Source organism: Hibiscus syriacus, unplaced genomic scaffold, assembly GCF_006381635.1.
Source record: "Hibiscus syriacus cultivar Baekdansim isolate YM2019G1 unplaced genomic scaffold, ASM638163v2 tig00110562_pilon, whole genome shotgun sequence".
NCBI lineage: Eukaryota > Viridiplantae > Streptophyta > Magnoliopsida > Malvales > Malvaceae > Hibiscus > Hibiscus syriacus.
This window is the reverse complement of record NW_024062783.1, coordinates 157,704-184,081: the sequence shown is the minus strand read 5'-3', so window position 1 is coordinate 184,081 and position 26,378 is coordinate 157,704. Positions and strand designations below refer to the sequence as shown.

General features: G+C 35.5%; 1 protein-coding gene across 1 annotated transcript; it reads right to left on the bottom strand.

Moving 5' to 3' along the window:
- Nucleotides 1-2,958: 2,958 nt before the first annotated feature.
- On the bottom strand, nt 2,959-26,378 carry LOC120132391 (AP2-like ethylene-responsive transcription factor AIL6). Its single transcript, XM_039149160.1, has 11 exons — nt 26,321-26,378; nt 6,189-6,320; nt 5,625-6,010; nt 5,347-5,537; nt 5,090-5,172; nt 4,269-4,277; nt 4,079-4,167; nt 3,836-3,909; nt 3,694-3,744; nt 3,529-3,605; nt 2,959-3,419 (listed from the first exon to the last, which is right to left on the bottom strand). The coding sequence occupies exons 1-11, from the start codon at nt 26,376-26,378 to the stop codon at nt 2,959-2,961; spliced, it is 1,611 nt and encodes a 536-aa protein (XP_039005091.1).

Sequence of the window (26,378 nt, the reverse complement as noted above, 5' to 3'; positions counted from 1 at the left end):
TCAAAAACTTCAAGGCGCGGGTGGAACTTGATTCTGGAAATAAGATCAAGTGTTTCAGAACAGATAATAGAGGAGAATACACAAGAGAAGAATTTGATGACTTTTGCAGGAAAGAAAGCATCAAAAGACAGTTCACAGTGGCGAACACTCCTCAACAAAATGGAGTGGCAGAGCGGATGAACAAAACCTTATTAGAAAGAACAAGAACAATGTTGAGGGACGCAGGCTTAGAAAAATCATTCTGTGCAGAAGCAGTCAATACAGCCTGTTATTTGGTGAATCGAGCTCCATCAACTGCAATAGAGCTGAAGACACCAATGGAGATGTAGACTGATAAACCAGCTGATTATTCAAACCTCCATATATTTGGATGTATTGTGTACGTGATGTACAACTCCCAAGAAATCTCAAAGCTGGATCCAAAATCCAGGAAATGCAAATTCTTGGGGTATACTGATGGAGTCAAGGGGTATCGCTTGTGGGATCCCACTGCCCGAAAAGTGATCATCAGCATGGATGATATCTTTGTAGAGGATAAACTACAAAGAAAAGAAGACGATAATAGTACTGAAAAGTCAGAGACTACACAGATAAATGTGGAAAACAAGTTTGAATAAGGAGATTCTTCTGAAGCAGAACCAGCACATGATGAACAAGAACCAGAGAGTTCTGAAGCACCAATAACTCGTCAATCAGATCGTGTGAGAAGACATCCCAATTGGCACTCATATTATGTTATAGAAGGTAATATTGCATACTGCCTTTTAATAGAGGACGGTGAGCCATCAACATACCAGGAGGCAATAAACAACTCAGATGCTTCACTGTGGATGATGGCGATGCAAGAAGAATTTGAAGCCCTTCATAAAAATAATACATGGGACCTTGTACCACTACCACAAGGAAGGAAGCCAATTGGTAACAAATGGGTCTTCAAAATCAAGTGAAATTGTGACGATCAAGTTGAGAGGTATTGTGCAAGACTAGTGGTCAAAGGATATGCTCAAAAAGAATGTATTGATTTCAATGAAATATTTTCTCCTGTGGTTCGACTAACAACAGTTCGAGTAGTTTTGACAATGTGTGCTACATTGGACTTACATATAAAGCAGCTAGATGTTAAAACAACTTTTCTTCATGAAAATCTTGAAGAAGAAATTTATATGCTCCAGCCTGAAGGTTTTGAAGAAAAAGAAAAGAAGAATTTGGTTTGCAGGTTGAACAAATCTCTGTACGGTCTAAAGCAGGCGCCGAGGTGTTGGTATAAGAGATTTGATTCTTTCATTATGTGCCCCTTGTGCTTATTTCAAGAGGTCTGGTGATAACGATTTTGTTATTTTGCTGTTGTATTTGGATGACATGTTGGTTGCATGACCTAAAAAAGATCATATTGAAGAATTGAAGACACAACTGGCTAGGGAATTTGAAATGAAGGACTTGGGATCAGCAAACAATATTCTAGGGATGCAAATTCACCGAGACAGAAGTAATAAGAAGATTTGGCTTTCACAAAAGAATTACTTGAAGAAGATCTTGTCACGATTCAACATGCAAGATTGTAAGTTAATTTCTACCCCTCTTCCTATTAACTTCAAATTATCTTCCAGTATGAGTTCTAGCAGTGAAGAAGAGAGGATGGAGATGTCTCGAGTGCCGTATGCATCAACAGTGGGAAGTTTAATATTCGCTATGATATGCATAAGACCAGACATTACACAAGCAGTGGGAGTAGTTAGTCGGTACATGGCGAATCCAAGCAAAGAACATTGGAATATTGTAAAGAGAATCCTCAGATACATTAAAAGGACCTCAAATGTTGCATTATATTACGGAGGATCAAACTTACTAATCAATGGTTATGTAGATTCTGACTATGTAGGGAATTTGAATAAAAGCAAATCTACTACAGGATATGTGTTCAAAATTGCTGGTGGAGCTGTAAGCTGGGTTTCAAAATTGCAGTCAGTTGTGGCTATATCCACAACAGAGGCAGAATATGTAGCAGCTACACAAGCCAGTAAAGAAGCAATTTGGTTGAAGATGTTATTGGAGGAGCTTGGGCATAATCAAGAGTATGTCTCTCTGTTTTGTGACAGTCAAAACGCCTTGCATCTAGCAAGGAATCGAGCATTTCATTCAAAGACAAAACACATACGAGTTTAGTACTATTTCATTCGTGAAAAGGTGGAAGAAAAAACAATAGATATGCAGAAGATCCATACCAAAGACAACATAACAGATTTAATGACGAAGGCAATCAATGCTGATAAATTTACCTGGTATCGATCCTCTTGTGGACTGTCAGAGATATAAACAACATGATGGTACAAGGTAGAAAGAATGGTGTGAAGATATGATTGTGCCAATCAAATCTTCAAGTGGGAAATTGTTGAAAGCATGCACCGAAAGTGCATTTAGTAAGGTTGAAAAAAAATAAAATTTTCAACAATGGTAGACACCAAATATAAAATGTCAAAATTAGATGCAACAATGGTTAAAAACTAAATGGACAAATTACAAGCTTTATTCATTAAATTTTTAGGATATTTTCAAGATTAGTCCTTAAAGCTTCTATTATAAATACCTTAACTCATTTAGCTTCAAAATCATCCCAAAATATTCTAGCTTTCTTCTAATACTAGAGAGAATTTAGAGAATTTCTTGAGAGTTGTTTTCTCTTTTTTTTTATCTAGAGAGAATTATCATTGTTTTCTCTTTGATAGATCGAAAGAGGTTGTAATTCATATTTTCTCATAGTGAAATTCTTCTACCGTTGCTCGTGGTTTTTACCTTATATTATTTAGGGGTTTTCCACGTAAATTTTGTGTCTCTTTTATCTTCATTTTTATTTTTTCAAATTATCAATTGCGATTTTACTCTATCCGATAGTCGTCTTCCGCAACATCAACTACTATTCTTTAGCCTTCAAAACAAAACCCTTTTCTTGCCAAGTTATCACTAATAAGACCGGTGAGGCAATAAGAACTCAACTGCTGGCTGCAACATTACAATTGTAGGTATTGCCGTTGTCGATGACAATCTGAGGGACTCGCAGATGCCTATGTTGGTAGACTGAATGTGATGGTAGAGATTCTGTTGATAAAATACTGCAGTTGCTGTTGCAGCATCGAAAGGGATTCCACAAGGAATGTCAGAAACTGGCTGCATGGGAGCGAAACTTATACCATGGCTGTTGGAGCTGCACCGGGGTAGCTGTTGTTGTACCTTATGGTTTACTATCGGTTTTTGGTCGGATTCAAGTGAATGCTTTTGGCGTTTAGCTGCCCCACCAATGGGAAGGGAACTCTTGGCAATGGCTTCGACATCGTACCGACTCATCTCAAAGTTGGTCACCGCATTGGCAGCTCGAAATTTGATGGCCGCGATATCATATGCCACTGCTGCCTCCTCTTCAGTAGCTGTGAACCATATAAAAGATCAAACATTGCCAGTTTCAAACAATAATATTACAATAGTTAAAGTGTGAAAGTACATTCATAGGTCGATTATTGTAACCTAACGCCTTACTAAAATTACCCAGGTACAAGTCCTTATTTCCGGCAACCCGACCTATCCTTGCTTGCCATCGGCCTTGTTGATGATGCCTGCAAATATAAGATGACAACATAATGCTTCAGTCGTTCACCGGAGAATCCGACAAATAATCCAACGTCTAAACAAAAATGTACGAACCTCGTGACACCTCGGTAAATCGATGCACCCCTTGAAAATCCACTACTATTCCTATTAAACATCGACAAACGAAAGATTAACCCTGTTCAATCATCCTCATCCGAAAAAGAAAATCAAACCAGTCAAGTACACAAAGACTTACCTCCTTATGGATGCAATAAACTCTTGCTTGGTAACATTCTTCATCTCTTCCAACTCCTTCCAATAATTCGCAATCTAAACCAAGCAAAATGACTATCATTAGGTAGTTCACATAATCTTCATTTTCCCTAAAATACTTGTATTTGTATATAACACGCACACACACACATTCACACAGATACATACATATATACATACACACATATAAATATATATATAATAAAGAACTGTGCATATATAATACCGAGAAGTTAGTGGTTGCGGTCGGACCCCAATACTTCGCGGAGGCCAAATCGTATGCCCGAGCAGCCTTTTCTTCCTTATCATAACCACCTGATAAATTACAAGATAAAATTTTCAGTCCAATAATTTATAACAGCAGTATGAAATTGCAGGATTAAACTTAATAACTACAAAGCTTAGGAGTTCCTCACCCAAGTATACTGTATAAACAAGAGTTTGAACATCCAGGATTCCAGATTTGCATGCAAAAATTAAAGCAGAGATTGTCAATATTCGAATTTTTATGCATAAATCTAATCCATAATACATGGTTAAAAGAAAAACTTTCTGTTAATCTTTCCTGGGAATTTTTCTATTAGTCCTTGAAGATAAAAATTGTGAATTTAGTCACCGTGAGACACATGCTAAGGCAAAAGCCAAAGCAATCAAAATCTCTGAAATGCTAAGGAAAAAGAAAGCCATATAGGCTTCAGGTCGAGCGAGATATTAAAGAAAAATGAATAAACAAAGTGACAATGAACAAAAATGGCGGCATATCTGCTCAAATCAAAAGAGAACCGTACATTTTGCAGCAAATTGAAAGTACCATTTGGGACACATACATAACCTCACAGTGTCTCAATCATCTTTAAATGACTGATGACAAATGTCCCACTGCATGCATGCTTCTTTTCACTAGTCTTCTCACTGTATTCATATTTGATATTTGATATTTGTATTTAGAATATTTTATAATATAGTAATATTTATATATTCGATTTTTCTAAAAAATCATATATTCGTATTGGGTAATTATTTGATAATTGTACATTATAATGAGGGACTTAAATTACTATTATAATCTTATATTTTTATTTTATTACATTTATTATAATTGTAGATATAATAGGTATTATTGCAAATAAAGGTTTCGGTTAACATCATTATTACTATATCCCAGTCAATATTTCTATAACAGCAGGCTATTTAAATCCCTGAGCATTGATGTGTAAGAAAAGAAAGAAAATGAGACCTTGACGGCCTTTTCTGGCTTGACCCTCTCTCCTGCAGCTGTTATCCCATAGATGAGCTTCATATCTACCCGTCCACCTGTGTCTAGATTACCATTTCGATTTAAAAAAAATCAAATCAACATGTAATATTCTGATTTTTAAATCAAATTAAATATTGATGATATTTAAATCCTTGTGAGCTAAATTTTTAGCAAAAAAATCCAAAAAAATACTTTGAAAAATTGAAGGAGAAGACTGACTGATGGGTTATTTTTACCTGGTGACGCCTCTGTTAATCGAAGTTCGTTGACCAAATGTATCAGAAATCTTCTTTGAACTATCCGAGTCAACCGAAACAATGGCCTTGCAAGTGTTGTTTTTACTATTGTTCCCGCGTGACTCAATCGAGTGACCGGGTAACTGACGGCGAGCCAATTGAGTTCCACCCATTGACGACGAGTCATCAACCTCCGACCCAGAGTTCGTAGAGAACGCTTGAAATCCAGTAATTTCTTTGAGATCTTGAGGCTCATATGAGTCAACCGTAACAATGGCCTTGCAAGTGTTGTTTTTACTATTGTTCCCGCGTGACTCAATCGAGTGACCGGGTAACTGACGGCGAGCCAATTGAGTTCCACCCATTGACGACGAGTCATCAACCTCCGACCCAGAGTTCGTAGAGAACGCTTGAAATCCAGTAATTTCTTTGAGATCTTGAGGCTCATATATTTGGGTTAAAGACGAATCTTGGGTTTCTGTTTGGCTGTCAGAAAATCTAACGATCGACGAAGAATCGCCAAGGAAGTCTTCGAGCTTCGGTGCTTGATAATGGAAATTCGTGAAAATGGAGTATTCATCCGCGATTGATGCTTCCGTTTGAGCTCCATTGATTCGGTTCTCACCTCCTTCAAAAAACACTTGATTTTCCGGATTTGTCCAGCCTTAAAAAAACAAGAAATTTTCAGTATTCTCGGCAGTGAGCTGTTTAAGTCGGTTTTGCTAAACATAATCAGCAGTAAAATGAACTTGAAACTTAAACGCCTCAAACCTTGAATTTTCTCGTATTTTCTAGACAACCAAACAGTAGGGGGGGGGGAAGAAGAGAAAGCTTTGCCATACCATTAGCACAGAAGTTATCGATCAGATAATGGGGAGTAACAGCAGAGGATCCTTCATATGACACAAACTGAGACTCAGATGATGACCTCAACTGCTCCATTGGAGACAGTGAAAACGAAAGCCAGTTAGTCGCTGATGCATTTCATATATTTAAATATATTAACTTCAAAACCTTTTTCTTTTCTTCTTTTCTGAAATTACACTAAACACCAAAACTATATTTTGACGAAACAAACAAAAATCAGCTAAGAAACCTTTAAAATAAAACTAATAATGCTTTTTTTTTAGAGAAAATCGCCTCAGTGACCAAAAAAAAGTTATAATATACGATTTTAACCAACTTTTTTTGGATTTGCCAAAATGACCAACAAAATCGCAACGCGAAATAAAAATCGCAACGCGATCCCCAGAATCGCAAATCAGTTTCCAAAATCGCAACGCGATTCTTGAAAATCGCGATGCGATAGTACAAATTCGCATTGCGATTTTCAATAATCGCAACGCGAATATGAAAATCGCAACGCGAACACATAAATCGCAACGCGTATCCGTAAATCGCAACGTGTATCCGTAAATCGCAACGCGTATGGGTAAATCGCAATGCGTATCCGTATATCGCAACGCGTATCCGTAAATCGCAACGATAATACATAAAATCGCAACGCGTATCCGTAAATCGCAACGTGTATCCGTAAATCGCAACGCGTATCCGTAAATCGCAATGCGTATCCGTAAATCGCAACGCGTATCCGTAAATCGCAACGATAATCCGTAAATCGCAACGCGTATCCGTAAATCGCAACGATAATCCGTAAATCGCAACGAGAATCTGTAAATCGCAACGATAATCCGTAAATCGCAACGAGAATCTGTAAATCACAACACTGAAATTTTGGGTATATAACACTGAAATCATAAACTAAATCCCTAAATCGCAACTCATTCCATCTCCATCTATCACTCTCTCCGGCGACATCCGTTCCTATATCCAACGACATCCTTCCCAATCCGGCAACAGGTTTTAGTTTCGCAGCTCGTCTGTTTAGTAAATTAATTTACAACCATGAAATCATCTGATCATGTTTGGATAGATTTGTGTTTTGGAGGGTCATGGGATAATGTTCATGGTGTTTTACAATATATGCCTTTACCCATGAATCTTCAACTAAAATTGTCTTTACAAAAGTTAACTTATGAAACTCTAATGCTACGTGTTTCAAATAAATTGAATTTAGAGCCCCTAAGTGGATTTAGGCTATCTTATCAGAGAAATGGTAAAGTTTATTTGTTAACCGACAATGAAGATGTTGAACGATTCATTGCTTACATTAGTGTTTCACAAGATGATGTTACATTGTATGTTGTTGAACCTAGAAGTAGTATTGTTGGGTCAGTAGCGGGTAGTAATCAACTAAGTTTTTCTCAAAACCCACAACCTTTCTCTAATCCAAATCCCAATCAACTTTCAGCACCAAATTCCGGTTTTCGTATTGACCAGTTAGACGATGATGAGCCAACAGAAAAAATTGTGAGTACTAGTCAGTATTCGAAATTTGGTCTTGGTCAATATCCGGACTTTGATATTGGTCAATACACGGATTTTGATGATGTTTCAGAAGAAGAAACAGACCATGTGTGTAATGATTTTAATATTGGTCAATACCCGAATTTTGATGATGAAACACCCGTTGCCGAGGAAGATGTTGTTGATGATAATGAGGAGGAAGTTACGACTGTGAATGAACATGTTGAACATCCATTCTGTAATTCATATAATCCTGAAGAAGAAAAAGAAGAAGAAAAAGTCCCGAAGAAAAGAAAATGCCACGGGAGTATAACTGGAATATGCCAGAATTACTTCAGTTACCGGAAGAAGAGTTGGCAAAGAAAGCAGTTGATTGTTACACAAAAGTTATTCGTGTCAAGAAAGATGATTGTTTTGATACAAAGGAAGACTTGAAGATAGCTTTGTATACAAAATGTGTGGAAGATGGCTATCAACTAAAAGTTAACAAATCAAGCAAAGATCGTTTCGAAACAAGGTGTATGATTGACAAAAACTGTACGTGGCGTATGATTGCAAAGAGAATAAAAGATTGCAAAATGTTTCAAGTTAGGACTTTTATTGATAAACATACATGTTCAAGAACCCTCGTTTTTCCTCACCATAGACAGGCAAACAAAAAGGTGTTGGGTGGTTTTCTGGCTGAGTTAATGTTTTTGAATGGCAGGGTATATCGGGGACATGAAATTATGACTGACATGAATGCTCGGTTCAAGATTAGTATATCATATTCTCAAGCTTGGAGAGCCAAATGTTATGCCTTGGAATTGTTGAGGGGGTCGCCAGAAGCATCGTTTGCCCAACTGCCGGCTTATTGTCACAATTTAAAGCTGAAAAATCCTGGGTCGGTAACTCATATCAAAACAGATAGAGATGGACGCTTTGAGTTGCTGTTTATCGCCATTGGTGCTACGGTTAGTAAATCAATATAATTTTGTTGACTCATTTTTGTTAGTTACATGCATTTCACATTTAAATGATTATATTTCTTGTGTATATTATTTTGTAGATTCGTTCGTTTATTACTTGCATGCGCCCAGTTATTATAGTTGACGGAGCACATTTGAAAGGTCGATACCTTGGAGTAAACTTATTAGCAGTAGCCATGGATGCTAACAATGGGATATTGCCAATAGCTTACGGGGTTGGCAAATCTGAAACCTCTGATTCATGGACATGGTTTATGGGGCATCTTAGGGATTGCATAGGTCCTATTAGCAATCTGACAATCATATCCGATAGGGCAAACTCAATTGACAACGCTGTTAGAAGGTGTTTCCCAGATGCTTTTCATGGACTTTGTGGTGTTCATTTGTATAGAAATCTAAAATCAAGGTCTGCTGGTATAAAAAAGCACAAATGGACATACTGGAAGGCTGTAAAAGCTTATCGGGAAGTGGATTTCAATAAGCATATAAATTGTTTAAGACGTGTTTTGCCTCAGTGTGCTCAAACACTAGAAGATGTCGGGTTTGAAAGATGGTCAAGAGTACATCAACTTGGAGCAAGATATGGTTTCATGACGTCTAATAGTGCAGAATCAATCAACGCTCTAAGTCGTCATTCCCGGAAATTACCCATTACTATGTTAATGGAGTTTTTTCGAGCCTCTATTCAACAGTGGTACTACAAGAAAAGAAACCATGCAGGTATTATTTCTTTGAATTCGTAACTTATCATATTATATATTTTACTAAGTATTGTTTATTTAAATTTACAGGAACATTGGAACATCGTGTTACACCATGGACTGAAAAAAGATAACGAAACGTGTTGTGAAGTCAACGTCATGGAGAGTTGAACCATGTTCAAACACTTTGTTTCAAGTACTGGATAATAACTTAAATGGGCTAGTCGATCTAAATGCAAAGACGTGTAGTTGTATGAAATGGCAAACATCTGGTTATCCGTGTGGCCATGTTATAAAAGTTGCTCTTCATTTAAACCAAGATGATTCAAGCGCATACGCTATGGATTGCTACACTACAGAAGTTTATCGACAGACTTATGCCGAGATTGTCTACCCTATTCCACATCCTTCTGAGTGGGACATACCAGATGACTTACAAACAGTTTTGCCACCAGCCATGGACAGAAGGCTACCTGGCCGACCAAAAAGTCACGATCGTATACCGTCTAAGGGTGAAGAGAAGAAGAGATCGACATGTAGTCGGTGCAAGGAAAGTGGTCATACAAGGTTGACATGTGGATCACCAGTGCCATCAAAATCATCTTTTCCTCTACCAAAATATGGATCCTCATCAAAATCCAAAGCTCATATGGTGTCAAGCAAAAGGCAATCATCTTTAAAATCCCAATCACGATTGGCTTCACCTTTTGAGACTGTTAACTTAGGTGATTTTTAAATGCAAACGTTGTATTATGTGGATTTTATGTGTGAACTTTTAACATTTTCAGTTGAATTAATGACTCAGGCCAACCATTTTGACTTAACCAACTCTTGTTATTCAGTTGTTATCACTATTAGGCATGCATTTGACTATCGCAACACGGAAAATACAATCGCAACGCGAAATGAAAATCCCAACATGAAAATCGCAATGCGGAAATGAAAATCGCAACGAGAGAATCGCAATGCGAAATGAAAATCGCAATGCGGAAATGAAAATCGCAATGCGTTTATAATTTCGCATTGCGATTATCTCGTTGCGATTTTCATTTCGCATTGCGATTTTCATTTCGCATTGCGATTCTCTCGTTGCGATTTTCATTTCGCATTGCGATAGTCATTTTTGCCTTCAACATAATGCAGATTGAAATCAACAAAATCAACCATTACATTTCAATCAATTAAACAAGCACAAATAAGAATTATGTTCGCATCAATTACACAAATCAACTTTTACAAATCATCTTTTACAAATCAATTAAACAATCAAAAATAAGCAATAATTCTTATTTCCGATCATCTACTATTGAATCAACTTTTACAAATCAATTAAACAATCAAAAAACAATCAATTAAACTATTGAATCAACTTTTGCAGCTCGACATCATTTTCACGCAGTTCACTTCTGAGATTAACCTGCAGAAACCAAACATTTGTTCAGACAACACTTTCTACAAATTATTGAATTCTAGTTACTTAACCAAACATTTTCAAACCAAAAGTATATAAACTTACCAATTGTTTATGGACATTTTATAACGCGGATGCAGGTAGGCAGCGTCTCGTATATATCGATTTAGCCATATAATGCCGAAACCACAAGCCTACTGCAGCTTTATCTCTATCGGTGGGAGGTAGATACTTGATGCTTCCCGTCGTCAAACGCTCCAACGCCAAGCATACGAGAGGACCACAATCTCCTCTGGCTCCGCTCGTTTGTTGTGGCGCGGTCTCGTCTCTAATAACTGTAATATTGAGCTTCTTTGGCTTCTTGTTTCCAGAACGAGTCCAATAATTGATCGCATCCAAGAATTTAGCCAAATGAGAGCTCCATCCCTTAATAACATCTCTTAAATCAGCCAATGATATGTAATTTATCATGCTGTCATACACTATTGTCTTAAGGGATGGGAGCTGAAGCTCGACGAGAATCCAATGTTTACGTTCCAAAACAGGGATAAACACCTGCAATCATAAGTAATAATTCATTCATTTGCGCACTTATTTCATAAAACCTTTAAACTCAATCTAAAATAAATACTAACCTTATCGACCTCCCACCATGCAGGATAAAGTTTAGCTTGTCCATTGCCCAAATCAAATGATTCATCTCGTGCATTCTTCAAGTGAACGGCGTGAAAAGACGTCGGCATTATTGTATATCGTATATTTTATTTTTCTTAAGTTTTCTTATTATTAGAAGACGTGTCACCCACGCATCGATATGCTGTTTTACAAAAAAAGACATATATTAGTGACTTACATAAATTTAAAAAAAAATTAATCAAATTGAAATATAAGAAAAATATAAGACTTACCCCCCCATCGAAATAGCCATTGTCTTCGACCCCTAATAATACGCCCCACCAAGGCCGTTCAAGCAACAAAAGATATCATCGGTGAGCTTGCATATGTCAGTGAAACACCCCTTGCTCCGCTCATGTAGATAAAAATCAACTGCGGTCTTAGCCCAAAGGGTGTTATCCAAAATTGTGTCCGGTAGTTGTTCCCTCTCCTCTTCAGATACCGGTATGGTACTGGCCGGTAACTCATACGAGAGCCAACTTGAATCCATCATGTCCGGCACGACAGAGGGTTTCTCAAGAAGCCTACATATGACGCCATGTGAATCGGGCTCTTGAATGGTGGGAGGGACCTCTTCAATGATGACAGTGGCCTCTTGAACGGTGGGAGGGGACTCTCGAGGAATGATATGGGGGGCCTCTTCAACGATAGGAGTGGACTCTTGAGGGATGACAGGCGAGTCGGGCTTCTTCTTGCGGTGTCTTCGCACTATTGGGGTGTACGGAGACTTAATAGCACGTGCACGCTGTCTGATGCGTGAACTCCGTCGTGCAAGCATAACCCGACGTAAAGCATCCACTCTATCGGGCCGCTAAATAATTAAATACAAAAATCAGTAAATAAACAGACATGATATTTAAACAGTGAAAACAAAGACAAATATGTTTCAAACTTGCATTGTATTCACCCAAGTCATTATTCTATCATAGTTCACAAAATGCATCAGATAACAAAGAAAAATATGTTTCAAACTAATACCCTGAAGTTAGTATTTGTTTTGTCTATTGGTTGAAGTAAATTTATCCATTCAAATTTCAATTTGCAGAAGAAGAAATAGTTTACTTTCGCAACACGAAACTTAAAATCGCAACGCGAAACCAAAATCGCAACGCGAAATGAAAATCGCAACGACATAATCGCAATGCGAAATGAAAATCGCAACGAAAGAATCGCAACGCGAAATGAAAATCGCAATGCGATTTTGGTTTCGCGTTGCGATCTTGTCGTTGCGATTTTGGTTTCGCGTTGCGATTCTGTCGTTGCGATTTTCATTTCGCGTTGCGATTTTGGTTTCGCGTTGCGATTTTAAGTTTCGTGTTGCGAAAGTAAACTATTTCTTCTTCTGCAAATTGAAACTTGAATGGATAAATTTACTTTCAACCAAAAGACAAAACAAAGACAAATACTATTTCACAGTGTTAAAGAATACACAGTTTAGCAGAATTGGCAGCAACCGAACAAATTTACTTTCAACCAAAAGACAAAACAAAGACAAATATATTTCACAGTGTTAAAGAATACACAGTTTAGCAGAATTGGCAGCAACCGAACAAATTTACTTTCAACCAAAAGACAAAACAAAGACAAATATATTTCACAGTGTTAAAGAATACACAGTTTAGCAGAATTGGCAGCAACCGAACAAATTTACTTTCAACCAAAGACAAAACAAAGACAAATACTATTTCACAGTGTTAAAGAATACACAGTTTAGCAGAATTGGCAGCAACCGAATAAATTTACTAAGCAATCTAAGTGAAATGGCTAATCTAAGTGAAATTACGAGTAAATTTATCATTAAGTTAAATATGGAAAATCTTAAACTTACCTCGTTGCGTAGAGTATGAACCTCATTCTGCAACGATACTATCATCTCACGTAGAGCGGCAACCTCACCACGTAAAGTTGACACCTCCACACGCCATGCACCATCGTTATCGCGTAGAGTACCGATCTCCTCACGCAAGGCATTGACCTCATCACGTAACTCCCTTGACTCATCCCGTTGAGGTGGAGGTGGAGAACAGGGAGATAGGAGTCGTGGCATCTTTGCCGGTCGCCTATCATGAGGTGATGGTGGAGAAGAGGCTCGATGATGTGACGGGATAGGTGATGGCTCTCGTTCTAGAGGTGTATAGTCGTCACGATCGGGTGATGGCTCTAGGTGAGGTGATGGCTCTCGAATTGGAGGAAGTGGATGCTGCTCATCATCCGTGCCATAAAAAAAACTCTGACTAGCTTGCCACCAATCAGTGGCAAGCTCTTCCTCCGTGGGTGACAGTCTTTGTAATGGAATGTTGGCCTCCTAAAATATAAAAACTCAAACAAAGTTAAACGTCTACTATTAATAACTTGTTTATATATTATATGAAAGTATTTGTGTTAACTTACATTATTTATTGTGGCATATGGTATTAAGTCTTCCCAATCCAACAGAGTTTTCCTCTTCCAGGAAATAGCCCTGGGAATATCATTTGACGTTTTTATTGCATATGTACGCATGCTGGGGAAAGCCTCGAATATCCAAATCTACAAACAATATAATAACAAAATTAGTAATTGTTAAATAATTAATTATAATTTTAGAAACATTATATAGAAATTCTTACCTTAAAGGCCCAAACAAAGCCTGACAAAGTGTATTTGGACCCATCGCCCCGTAAACTTTTGCGGTCATCAAAGGCAGACGACAACTTAGTCCAGGTAGCTTTCCATATATACGAACCCCACGGAAACAGATTCCATGCATTCAGGTCCTCTACCAATATTATTAGCTCCCGATGAATAGGTTGTCTGGCCTCTCTGCCTAAAAAGCCGGCATACACAAGTAGTAGAAGGCATACTCGGACAACATCGACGTCTTCCATCCGAGTGAAACCAGCTTTCTTATTAAATAATTTCTTCAGGTCGTCGACATGTAGGTTCGGCTTCTCCATTGACTCATCCGGAAAAACCCGGGATAACCATGATGGGCGGGCGATATGACGAGTGTACCGGCCTACATCATCGTGTCCGAATCGTAGACCAGTGATTAAGCAGAACTCCTTCCGCCCAAAGCAAGTATACGCTGGTGGAAAATGAAACCATATCTCTTCCTCACCACGTTGTATACTGTCGGGTAGATTTGATGTCATGGTCTGAAGCCACAAATGGGTCAAATTAGCATCTCCACCCGGATGCTGTACTCTCAGCCATGGCCCGAAGCAGGTTTCCTCAAACAATTGTCTTTGAGCAGGTGAAAGCTTCTTTGCAATTGTAGTGGCCAGGCTGACTTTATTTCTCAAGGTCAATTGAGCCGAAAAAAATTTCTACAAAAACAATAAACATACCAAGTTAGATATACCAAAAACTACACTGTGAAGATATACCAAAAACAATAAACATAAAAAGTAGTAGTTTATTCTTGAAACTAAAATTTGCAACACTGTTTTGTCTTTTGGTTGAAATGAAAATCGCAACGAGAGAATCGCAACGCGAGATGACAATCGCAACGAGAGAATCGCAACGCGAAATGAAAATCGCAACGAGAGAATCGCAACGCGAAATGAAAATCGCAATGCGATTTTGGTTTCGCGTTGCGATTCTCTCGTTGCGATTTTCATTTCGCGTTGCGATTCTCTCGTTGCGACAGTCATTCTCTCGTTGCGATTTTCATTTATCTCGTTGCGACTCTTCTGCAAATTGAAACTTGAATGGATTGCATTACTTCAACCAAAAGACAGAACAAAGACAAAGACAAATACTAACTTGAAAATCGCAACGAGAGAATAGCAACGCGAAATGAAAATCGCAACGACAGAATCGTAACGCGAAATGAAATCTAAGTGAAATGGTTAATCTATTATTGAAATGACCAGTAAACTTATCATCAGTTTCAATATGAAAAACCTACAATAATGCAAACATTTCAAAATAAAAATAATTAAAAAAACTAACCCTCGGAGGTTGATTTTCCATTTCTGAATATTGTGAGGGATTTCTGACCGTGAATGGTTGTGAGGGATTTCGCCGGAGATGGGGACGGAAATCTTCGGAGATGGGGACGGATTTCTTCGCCGTAGAGAGTGAGAGATGGAGATGGGACTGAGTTGTGATTTTAGGTTTTAGGTTATGAGTTGCGATTACGGGATTTTGTCTTAATATTCTTTTTGTAATTTGAAAATAAAATACGCGTAGCGATTATAATGGCGCTTTAAATATCGCGTTGCGATTTACGGATACGCGTTGCGATTTTATGTATTATCGTTGCGATTTACGGATACGCGTTGCGATATACGGATACGCATTGCGATTTACCCATACGCGTTGCGATTTACGGATACACGTTGCGATTTACGGATACGCGTTGCGATTTATGTGTTCGCGTTGCGATTTTCATATTCGCGTTGCGATTATTGAAAATCGCAATGCGAATTTGTACTATCGCATCGCGATTTTCAAGAATCGCGTTGCGATTTTGGAAACTGATTTGCGATTCTGGGGATCGCGTTGCGATTTTTATTTCGCGTTGCGATTTTGTTGGTCATTTTGGCAAATCCAAAAAAAGTTGGTTAAAATCGTATATTATAACTTTTTTTTGGTCACTGAGGCGATTTTCTCTTTTTTTTATTCTTAACCGTTACATAAAACTCTTTCCATTCAGATAAACAACTACGACAATACCGAAGCTTAGTAAATGAAAAAGATGTTAAATGCATGCAACACATATTGGATTTCTTTGAGGAATCCAATGTCTTCTTGAAGAAGGAAAACAAAATTTCTAAGAAAAAAAACTCTGTTTGGTAAGAGGGAAAGTGAGGTGAAATAAAGTTGGCGTTGGGCCTTTTAAAGGAATGCACGGTAGCTGTACTAATTCCTAATTTATTGTTAATTTAATATAATTTTTAATTTAAAATAATTTATATAAAATTATAATATTTTCTGATGTAATAAAAAAGTAACATTGCGAGTTTATAACTTATAATAAAAAATATTACGGAGAATGTAATCTTTTTTAACTTAAAATATTACTATGTTTAATTTAAGAAGTTAGTCTTTAGATAAATTTTTCAATTACAATCGATATTTATTATTTTTTGTAATTTATATTAATAAATTATATTTTAAAATTTTCAAGAAAAAAATATAGAAAAGTTATCCAACGACTTGATCTAAAATGAGGAGGGATAATATACTGAAAAATAGAACAAATATAGGTAATTTTACTTTTCATGTAAAAATTATTTACAAAAATAATATCTTTTAATACCACGAAGATAAAAACATATTCTATGTGATGTATTATTCTTATATAGTATAATAGGTCATAAAAGGGGGAAATCGTGTTTTATAAAACATGTGTAATTTAAGGTGACTATGTATGTGGAAGATGTATGTGTATTTTAAGGTGAATATGTGTTTATATTAAAATTTAATTATTTTTGGTGTTAGTTGTTTATTTCATTAATGGTATTCACCCTAAAATTTTATTTGTGTATAGTGCTTATCTTATAAGGAAATTTTATATTATTAATAAATGTATAATCACCCTAAAAAATATTTCTATGTTGGTTACTATTTAAATTATCGATTAATAATTTTAGACTTTTTAGGCTAAAAGTTATTGTTTTAGGGTTTTTAGTTTTTTTTTTATGAAGTTGAAACGTAAAGTCGAAAAACAATGACTTAAGGTTTAGTTGCGAGGAATAATAAAATTGAAAAAATCGTATATGAATACATAATATTATAATTAAAATCGATTAAATATACTCGAGGGATATTCATTTAATTTTTTATTTATTATAATATATATGTAGGGTATTCATAAATATTTATCGAAAATGAAGAAATTAAATAATTAGCAGTTAAAGTCGAAGGAAAAAGAGAAAAAAAAAACTTTAAAAAAAAACGACATCAACATATGTTAAAAAATATAATCATAACGGGCACAAAAAAAAAGTAAAATGCAATAAATATCACGTATAAGTTTCGATGATTTAGTTCTTCACATAGAAATCGTTTTTCATTAATCTAATATCAATTTGAGCATCGAATGTAAATATCAAAACACATACAAGGTAACAGTTGTTAATACATACGACAATTTCTTAAATCTACTTAGAAGGTAATTTTTTTTATGTCTGTGTACCAAATAATACAAAATTAGTAAATGCTTTTTATTCTACAAGTAGATATTAAAAAAATTTAATAAAAACATATATGAGTCAATAATTTATCACAAGTAAAAAGAATGTCAAAATAAAAACCGTAAATATATTAGCCTAGTTGCCGACTTCGTATGATTAATATTTGAGTTTATTTATATGATAGATAAATCTCCTAAAATGATTTGTTAGTTTTTTAATACTTTTTGTTGTATTAGATTATTAGTTTTTATATTTTTATTACATTATTAGTAATAAGTAAAAAAGTTATTAATTGAACAGTGAGTTTTATTGATGTTTTCTTCTCGGTTTTACACATTTGTTCTACATGCACGTAGCTTTCCCACCTGTAAAATTAAATCTCAGTCATTAATGTGTAAAGGATAAATATTCGTCTTTTTTTAATAGAGATACACTAATTTGATTTTAAATTTTTAGTATTTTAAATTCTTTTAGAAATAAATACAGTAAATAATAAATTCGGCCGGGAACTTTCCTTGAAATATAATATATAATAATTTCTTTTTTTATTCTAATATAATTACAAGTTAAAACACATGTACAGTTATAAATCTAATTAAACTTAGATTCACATATAAAAACATGTCAATATGAACACCACTGAGTGATACCCATACAAATCGAATGATGTATGCATCTTCTATTTTAATAATTTTAATTATTATAACTCCTTCAAAATAAAATAATATAACGTCATTTATGATATATTTCGTTTTTTTCAATATATATTATTTTAAATTGTTTTTCGGTAATTACATAAAAAATGAGAGAGGTATAAAGTTCCATTATTTTCGTCTTGGATAGTATTACTATTTGCTTCTACACACGTGCATGTCTTCTATAGGTGCTGTAATGATAGGTACTCAATTATTCATTTCATTCATTGATTATATGGATCCATTATATATTGGATTATGCCATTGTCATAATGTTGGACAAATATATATAATATTTATATTTATAATTAGGGTTAGTTTAAAAAAGAAAATATTCGCATGATTCAAACAGTTTCACTGATTAAATGAATGATTGTCGTTATTAAAAGTTTTAAGTTCGAGCATTAACGATTGTAGAGTATTTAAACGTTCATTATAAAATAGTTAAATTTTTTTAGAACATATGCTACCACTTGGAGGCATCTTTTATTTTAGATATTTAATTTTTTTAGTTAAAATAGATGTTCAACGTTAATTTCGTTATTATTTGAGGGTTTGGTGATTGAAAAATTATTGTTTTATCAGTTATGGGCTACATAATATATTTTTTAATTTTATTTAAAAAAATAAGATCATTAATTTCTTAAATCTCTTAAAATCCCCAAATTATTCAAAATCTCTAAACCTCAAATCTTTAAATATAATATGTCACTGTTAAATCAATCACTTCAATCTCTTTTGTTGTCAGACTAACGATCAGTCGCTTCTTTATTGTGGCGATTTGACGACACATATTTAACGATTATTTACCTTTTTAACATCGTTTAATATAAATTTCACGAAGTGGCACCCTTTCGGCTGAGTTGGCGAAAGACGCGTCCCCGGGGACGTGCTTTACCCGTGTTTTCGCTGAGTTGGATGCCACGTGTGTAAGGCGCATCCCCGGGGACGCGCCTTCCATTAAATGCCATAAATGCCCCCATCCATTTTCCCTAACTACCCCTCCTCCTCCCATATATAAACCCCCTCAACCCTCCCTCATTCTTCACACCAAAATCATATTCTCCTCTCTTATATAACTCAAATTCTCCAACTATTTGAGTTTTAAATTTGTTATTAGTGGTAAGAAATTTATTTTTATGTTAGTATTTTTTTAAATAGTTATTATATTTTATATTAATATATTTATGTAAATATTATTTTTTTTATTAAAATAATATTTATATAATTATTATTTATTTAGAATTATTATTTTTTTTGTGCTAATTATATTGTTTTGTCTACAGTTATAATGGAAAACGAAATGTTGTTGCGATTGGATATTGATCATATCTCTAGACATTTTAGCGATATGGTAATATTTTTTATAATTAAAGTTAATATTTAAATTTATTTTTATTTTAAGGTTATTATGAATTTATATTAATTTTTATTTTTTATAATGTATGTTATTTAGGATACTGATCGTATTTTAAAGACTTTTATTAAAAATCCACGTATACCGACACCGGAATGTATTTTGCCATATTTGGCTTCTGCCGGGTTCGGGTATATTGCAACAATTATTGGCGGTTGCAAACTTGAACCTGTCCTAATTTCTGCACTGATTGAGAGGTGGAGGCCCGAGACACACACTTTTCACCTTCCATGTGGAGAGGCCACAATTACATTGGAGGATGTCTCTATGCATCTGGGGCTTCCCATCGACGGAAATATGATGTGTGGTATGGCGGATGGTGATTGGCAGTCAATGTGCATTGATTATCTTGGAGCTGCTCCGCCAGAGTTTAATGGAGGTAGAATAGTTTTATCTTGGTTGAAAGCTAATTTTGAGGTTTTAAATGAAAATGCTTCAGAGGATCAAGCAAAGGCATGTGCTCGGGCATATATTCTACGAATAATTGGAGGAATATTGATGCCTTAAAAATCTCGCAACCAGGTGCATTGTATGTAGTTGCAGCATCTGATCGATTTTGATGAAGCTGGAAGATATAGTTGGGGCGTTGCAGTTTTGGCATTTCTCTTTAGAGAAATGTGTCGGGCGACGAATTATAAGAAAACTGCTATCGGTGGATGTCTCCTGCTTCTACAATCATGGGCGTGGTTCCGCATGCCTTTCTTATGCCCGATCGTGAATGAACCATACGTATTCCCCTTATTGTTGAGGTAATTTTCGAACTAAATTTTGATTTAAATATTTTCAATTAAATAGGGTGATATTTAGTTTATATTATATTTCATAGGTGGTCGATGAAAAGAAAGGACCATAAAAGTATACCTACTGGGTTAGAGGAAATTCGTTTACTTATTGATACGAAAGTTGGGTCTGAGGTATGTTTTTAAATTTGTTTAATTATTAATATTTTAATTTAAAATGCTAGATATAATTAGAATATTTTATTTATTTGAATTGTATATTTATATTTCAGTTTCAGTGGATACCTTATGCGAGCGATAAAGTGAAAGCTTGCATCTCACCCCACCTTAGTGGGTCATTAGAGGTATGGATATCGGTTATACCTCTTATATGTTATGCTATTATTGAGTGGCATCCAGTTGATCGCGTGCTTCGTCAGTATGGTTGTACGCAATATATTCCTGGAGCACCTAGGAATTTAGACGACGTGCATAACATAGATAGACGAGGAAAAAAAGATGTTAACTGGGTGGTGAGACACAGAGATTGGATTGCGCTTTGGGAGAACCGATATACACTGTTGGCCCCTCGACAATATTAGGCTGAAATTGGTCATATGGTTACGGATAACTATATGGACTGGTTTAATGAAAATGGGAAGCCATTTTTACTTTTGGCGGAAGCATGAGGGGTTAACATTCCTAGGCGCCGAGAAAGACGTCAACCGTCTCAATATCATCGTCCCCCGACGCGTGGACGGAGAGAAGGCACTACCGGTTCTGCATCAGTCCCACCACAACATCCTTATCCGTCGATGCCGCATGGGTACATGCCCAGCCCTCCATTTCATATGCCAAGCCCACCAGTTCATATGCCATCTCCGCAGAAGGTTACATTCCTAGCTCGTCATGTTACATACCTAGTCCGCAGGGTTTTATACCATATGGAGGTGCATATACGACTATGTTTAATGAACCAACATATGGTTCATATGCATCTTATTTGGCTGGTGGTGCTTCTCCGCAGACACCTCAATCTCCATCTGGATCACAGACATCGATGCCAATGTTTCCACAGTTTTCACAGTTCCCGGGGAGCGGTGGGATTGTTACTAGCACTCCTTCAGGGTCGTTATTTTATACAGGCCCTTTAGCCCATTCAGCGTCATCTACACCAAATGAAGAAAATGCTGCTGATGATGATAGTGAAGATGAGGAGACTGAAGAACAAGTTCCACGAAGAAATCCTCCACGAAATAGACAACCACCACCATGTGGAACTCATTCGAGAAGACGACATCAGTGATCCAGTTGTATTTTAATGTTATTTAAATAGTTATATTTCAGAATTTTATGTAATTTGGTTATGTTATTTAAATGTTTCATGATTGTTACATACATATTTTTAATGTTATTTTTTATTCACATTTAACATTAAATGTTTGATAAATGTTTTTAAAATACAAATTATATTATTCGAAATTTAAAATAAAAATAAAAATAATATTATTCGAAATTTAAATTTAAAATATAAATTATAGTATTCAAAATTTAACATTAAATTTCAACTTAATATTCCAATTGTATTCGAAATTAAAAGTTATATTCCAATTATAGTTCACAATACTTAAATTGAAATTAAATTTATCCATACATATGATTTTATCATTAATATATATATTAAAACGTATACATTAAAATCAACTTATCACTTCACATTTATTCGTAAAAACATCTCGATGCTTATTCCATACAATTTCAATGTCACAATCAACTTATCACTTCACATTTATTCAATTTATCCATAACATTTTATCTAATTTATTCAAACTTCACATAATGTTTTAATTTAAGCTATGAACTTAAATTAATCTATATGTATAATTTATTCTTAACTTGCTGAACTTTCAAAAGAAGTTAAATTTTGGTTATAATTTACCTGATTTCACAATCCATCTAGTGTCCCCGAGGGATATGAATGACATAATAGGGCAATGATAACATATTCTCTGACAAAATAATGGAAGGCGCGCCCCCGGGAACGCGCCTTCAAGTCCCCTGAGAAATAATAGGTACTGATATGAATATTGTCCCCGAGGGACATGAGTGAGATAATAGGGCAATGATAACATATTCTCTGACAAAATAATGGAAGATGCGCCCCCGGGAACGCGCCTTCATGTGAATAGTACTCTGATTATAGACATTATTATATGCAACGTATTATAAACTTTCAAAACAAACTTCAGTTCACAAGCTTTCAAATTCTCAAATTCCCAAACTCTAAATTCTCAAATTCTCTGAAAATGAGTTGTCTTTCTGCTGTTGTTTTGTATAATGGAGAAATTAAGGAAGCTGAAGAGGAGATTGTTTTTGAGTCAGATCATTATATCCCTTTAACCTTGAAGAGAAACATCACAATTGAGGAGTTAATCACAAAAAATTCGTTAAGGATTCGTATAGCAGGCCAGAGAAGACTATCTTCACTTCAGTACATATTTCCTACTGAACTTTTTCCGCTCACGTATACATCATTTCAGCTTTCAAACGATGATGATGTTTCTATGATGGTTGATGCTCATATGGGGAGTTCACAATCTCTTATTGAAATGTATGACACTTTTATTGAGGTTTGTGCAACTCGTGGTCTCTCATATTCCTCTCACTTTGGCATTGCATATGAAGCTGATCAAGTTGATAGCCCGACACAACTGATCTGTAATGATTTCACATCATTAATGGCGGATCCAACGCCAGATACCATGCCATCAAGTTCAATAGGAATGCATTCATCTGCAACTGCTTATGATCTCAACCCACGTGGCTTCACCAATAATCCATATGGCAACATCTCTTCTACTTCAAGGGGCAGACATTCATCTGGCAATGTTTTCGACTTACATATGGAAATGCCAACGAGACGACAGTCTATTCATATCCCACATGATACAATGGCCTCAAGTTCAAGGGGAGGACACGCAAGCGGGAACTTATTTGACCTCAACATTGGATTATCGGAGGAACCCTCATCTCCACCAGAAGAACCTCTTCGGGAGCCAGGTGCAGATGGTGATGAAACGGGATTATTCGTTGAACCTGACTCACCACAGTTTAACATACATTCTGATGATGACAAGGATGACGTTCCGATAAATACAACACTAGCTGAACTTCTTGCACATATGTATGAGGCTGATTATGATGCAATGTATGAGCCTGAATTTCCAGATCTTCCTGATGTTGGCAACTATGGACTTTAATCATTAGTCAATGACGGCAATTTACATATTGGAATGGAGTTCGCATCGAAGGAGGAAGCAATGATGGCAATAAAGAGTTACAATATTCGTAACTCAGTTAAGTCCCGAGTTGATCGATCTAACACAGAAAAATATGTCTGCTACTGCGTCCAACGTGACAACGGATGTCAATGGATGGTCCGTGTATCAAAGAGGAAGAACAACTTATGGGAACTAACCAGATACAACAGTCCTCATACATGTTATGCAACAGGTATAAACCAGGATCATCCCAACTTGGACTCCAACATTATTTGCCAAGCAATCATGCCCATTGTGAAGCAAAGCTCTCATATAGCTGTTGCAGTGTTGATTTCTGCTATACAGTCACAATATGGGTACACTGTCTCATATAAAAAAGCGTGGTTGGCAAAACAGAATGCCATTTGCAAACTTCATAGCGAATAGGATTCCTCTTACAACGAGCTGTCCAGTTGGTTTCATGTTGTGCAAAGACTTAATCCCGGGACAATTGTTGAGTTCGAAACTCAACATCATTACGTGAATGATCGAATGGTTCGTGATCGCTGCCAATTTTACCGTGTCTTTTGGACTTACCCTCAGTGTATTAATGCAGTCAAGTACTGTAAACCAGTTGTCCAAATTGATGGTACTTTCTTGTATGGGAAATACAAGCAAGTTTTATTATTGGTTGTGGTCCAAGATGGAAACCGCAATATTCTTCCTGTTGCGTTTGCCCTCGTTCAAGGAGAAGACACTGAGTCTTGGGCTTTTTTCCTTAAAAATTTACGTTTACATGTTGTCACCAGGGAACGAGTATGCATTATTTCAGACCGAGGAGCCGGGATAAAAGCAGCAATTGACTCTTTGGGTACAATGTATAGACCTCCACATGTTCAACATCGTTATTGTGTCCGTCATATTACTGCAAACTATTACGGAAAATACAAGAAGAACGATGAACGTTAGTTAGTCGTGCGGATGGGTATGTTACTTTTTCCCAATTTTTCTATAAATTTCTTATTACTTATTAATACTTGGTATTAACTATTACATATTCCTAATGGCTTAGGTTACGAACTCTTACCTCAAAGGTTTGAGTCGATGCTACAAGAGCTGTTTGGCAAAAATAAGAAGGGGTGCGAGTACATTATGGACATCAGCAAAGAAATGTGGACAAATGCATATGACGGGGGGTATCGCTATGGTCATATGACAACAAACTTGGCTGAAGCAATAAATTCAACCTTAAAGGGGGCGCGTCATTTACCAGTCACGGCATTGGTTAAAACGACTTATTTTCGTTTAAGTCAACTCTTTGCAAAGCTCGGTGGACAAGATCTTACTTGGATGCAAAACGGTCATATTTACCACCCAAGACTAGTAGTTGATTTACAGAAAAAAGTGGCTGCATCAAATGGGATGTTAGTTACAAATTTTTCTCGCACCCGTGAATTGTTTCGTGTAACCGAAATGCCACGTCCGCTGCAAGGGATTGGAGCTAACTCTTTCAGAGTTAATCTGCAAGAGAGGTGGTGCGATTGTAGTTTCTTTCAAGCACTCAAATATCCATGCTCTCATGTCATTGCAGCTTGCTCACATTCGCATTTGGACTACAAAAATTATGTTGATCCCGTATACCAACTTTCACAAGTATTCAAGGTATATGAATTTGAGTTTCCGCCCATAGGAAAGGAAAGAGACCCAAATGAGATTCAAACTTGGCTTACAATTGTACCAGATTCATTTCTATTGAGGGACTCAGGTCGTCCAAAATCTACTAGAATACATTGTGATATGGATATTCGGGAGAAGTCAACAGAACAAAAACGATGTGGGCATTGTAGAAACATCGGACACAATAGAAAAAAATGTCCAGCTCTGTTATCATCATATAACCGTTAACTCTTATGTAATTAATATTGTATTTAAATGAATGTTTTTGTTTCTAATAATTTAATGTTATTGCATTTATATAATTTGTCAATGTATGTACACCTAAATAATTTTTTTTAACTTTTAAATACATAAATATTTTTATATTTATTTAATATAATAATTAATATTATTAGTTATAAATTTTTTAAAATATAATAATAATTCCACCTTCTAAGTAGAGAAAAATATTAAATTAAACAAATTAAAAGTTATTAAAAAATTTATGTATACAATGACATATTTCATGTTCTGATTGGAGGATTAAATTTATTAAATTAAATTTTCAATAAGACTAATTTCATAAAATATGTATGTCTTGAAGATTAAATATGTAATTATACTAATTTATTAACTTATGCATCAATATTTTCGTTAAATATTGATAAGAGATGACTAGATTGATAACATTTAAATAATTAACTGATAAAATTAATAGATCGATAATCAAAATCAAAAATAATAATATAACCATATGTGTTATATTATAATTTCATACATTTTTCCTATAACTACAATAAAATCAAAACTGGTTTTCATATATTGTTCTATCATATTAATGTAGATAATTCACTCTACTTTTAACACACATTAACAAAATACATTTGATAATTCTTACATTATAATCGAAACACTTTACATAATATATTACTAATTTATAATAATAATAAAAATAAAATATTTATTATTAAACAAAATACGTGGAAGTCGAGCTGGTGAAAGGCGCATCCCCGGGGATGCACTTTCCACACGTGACAT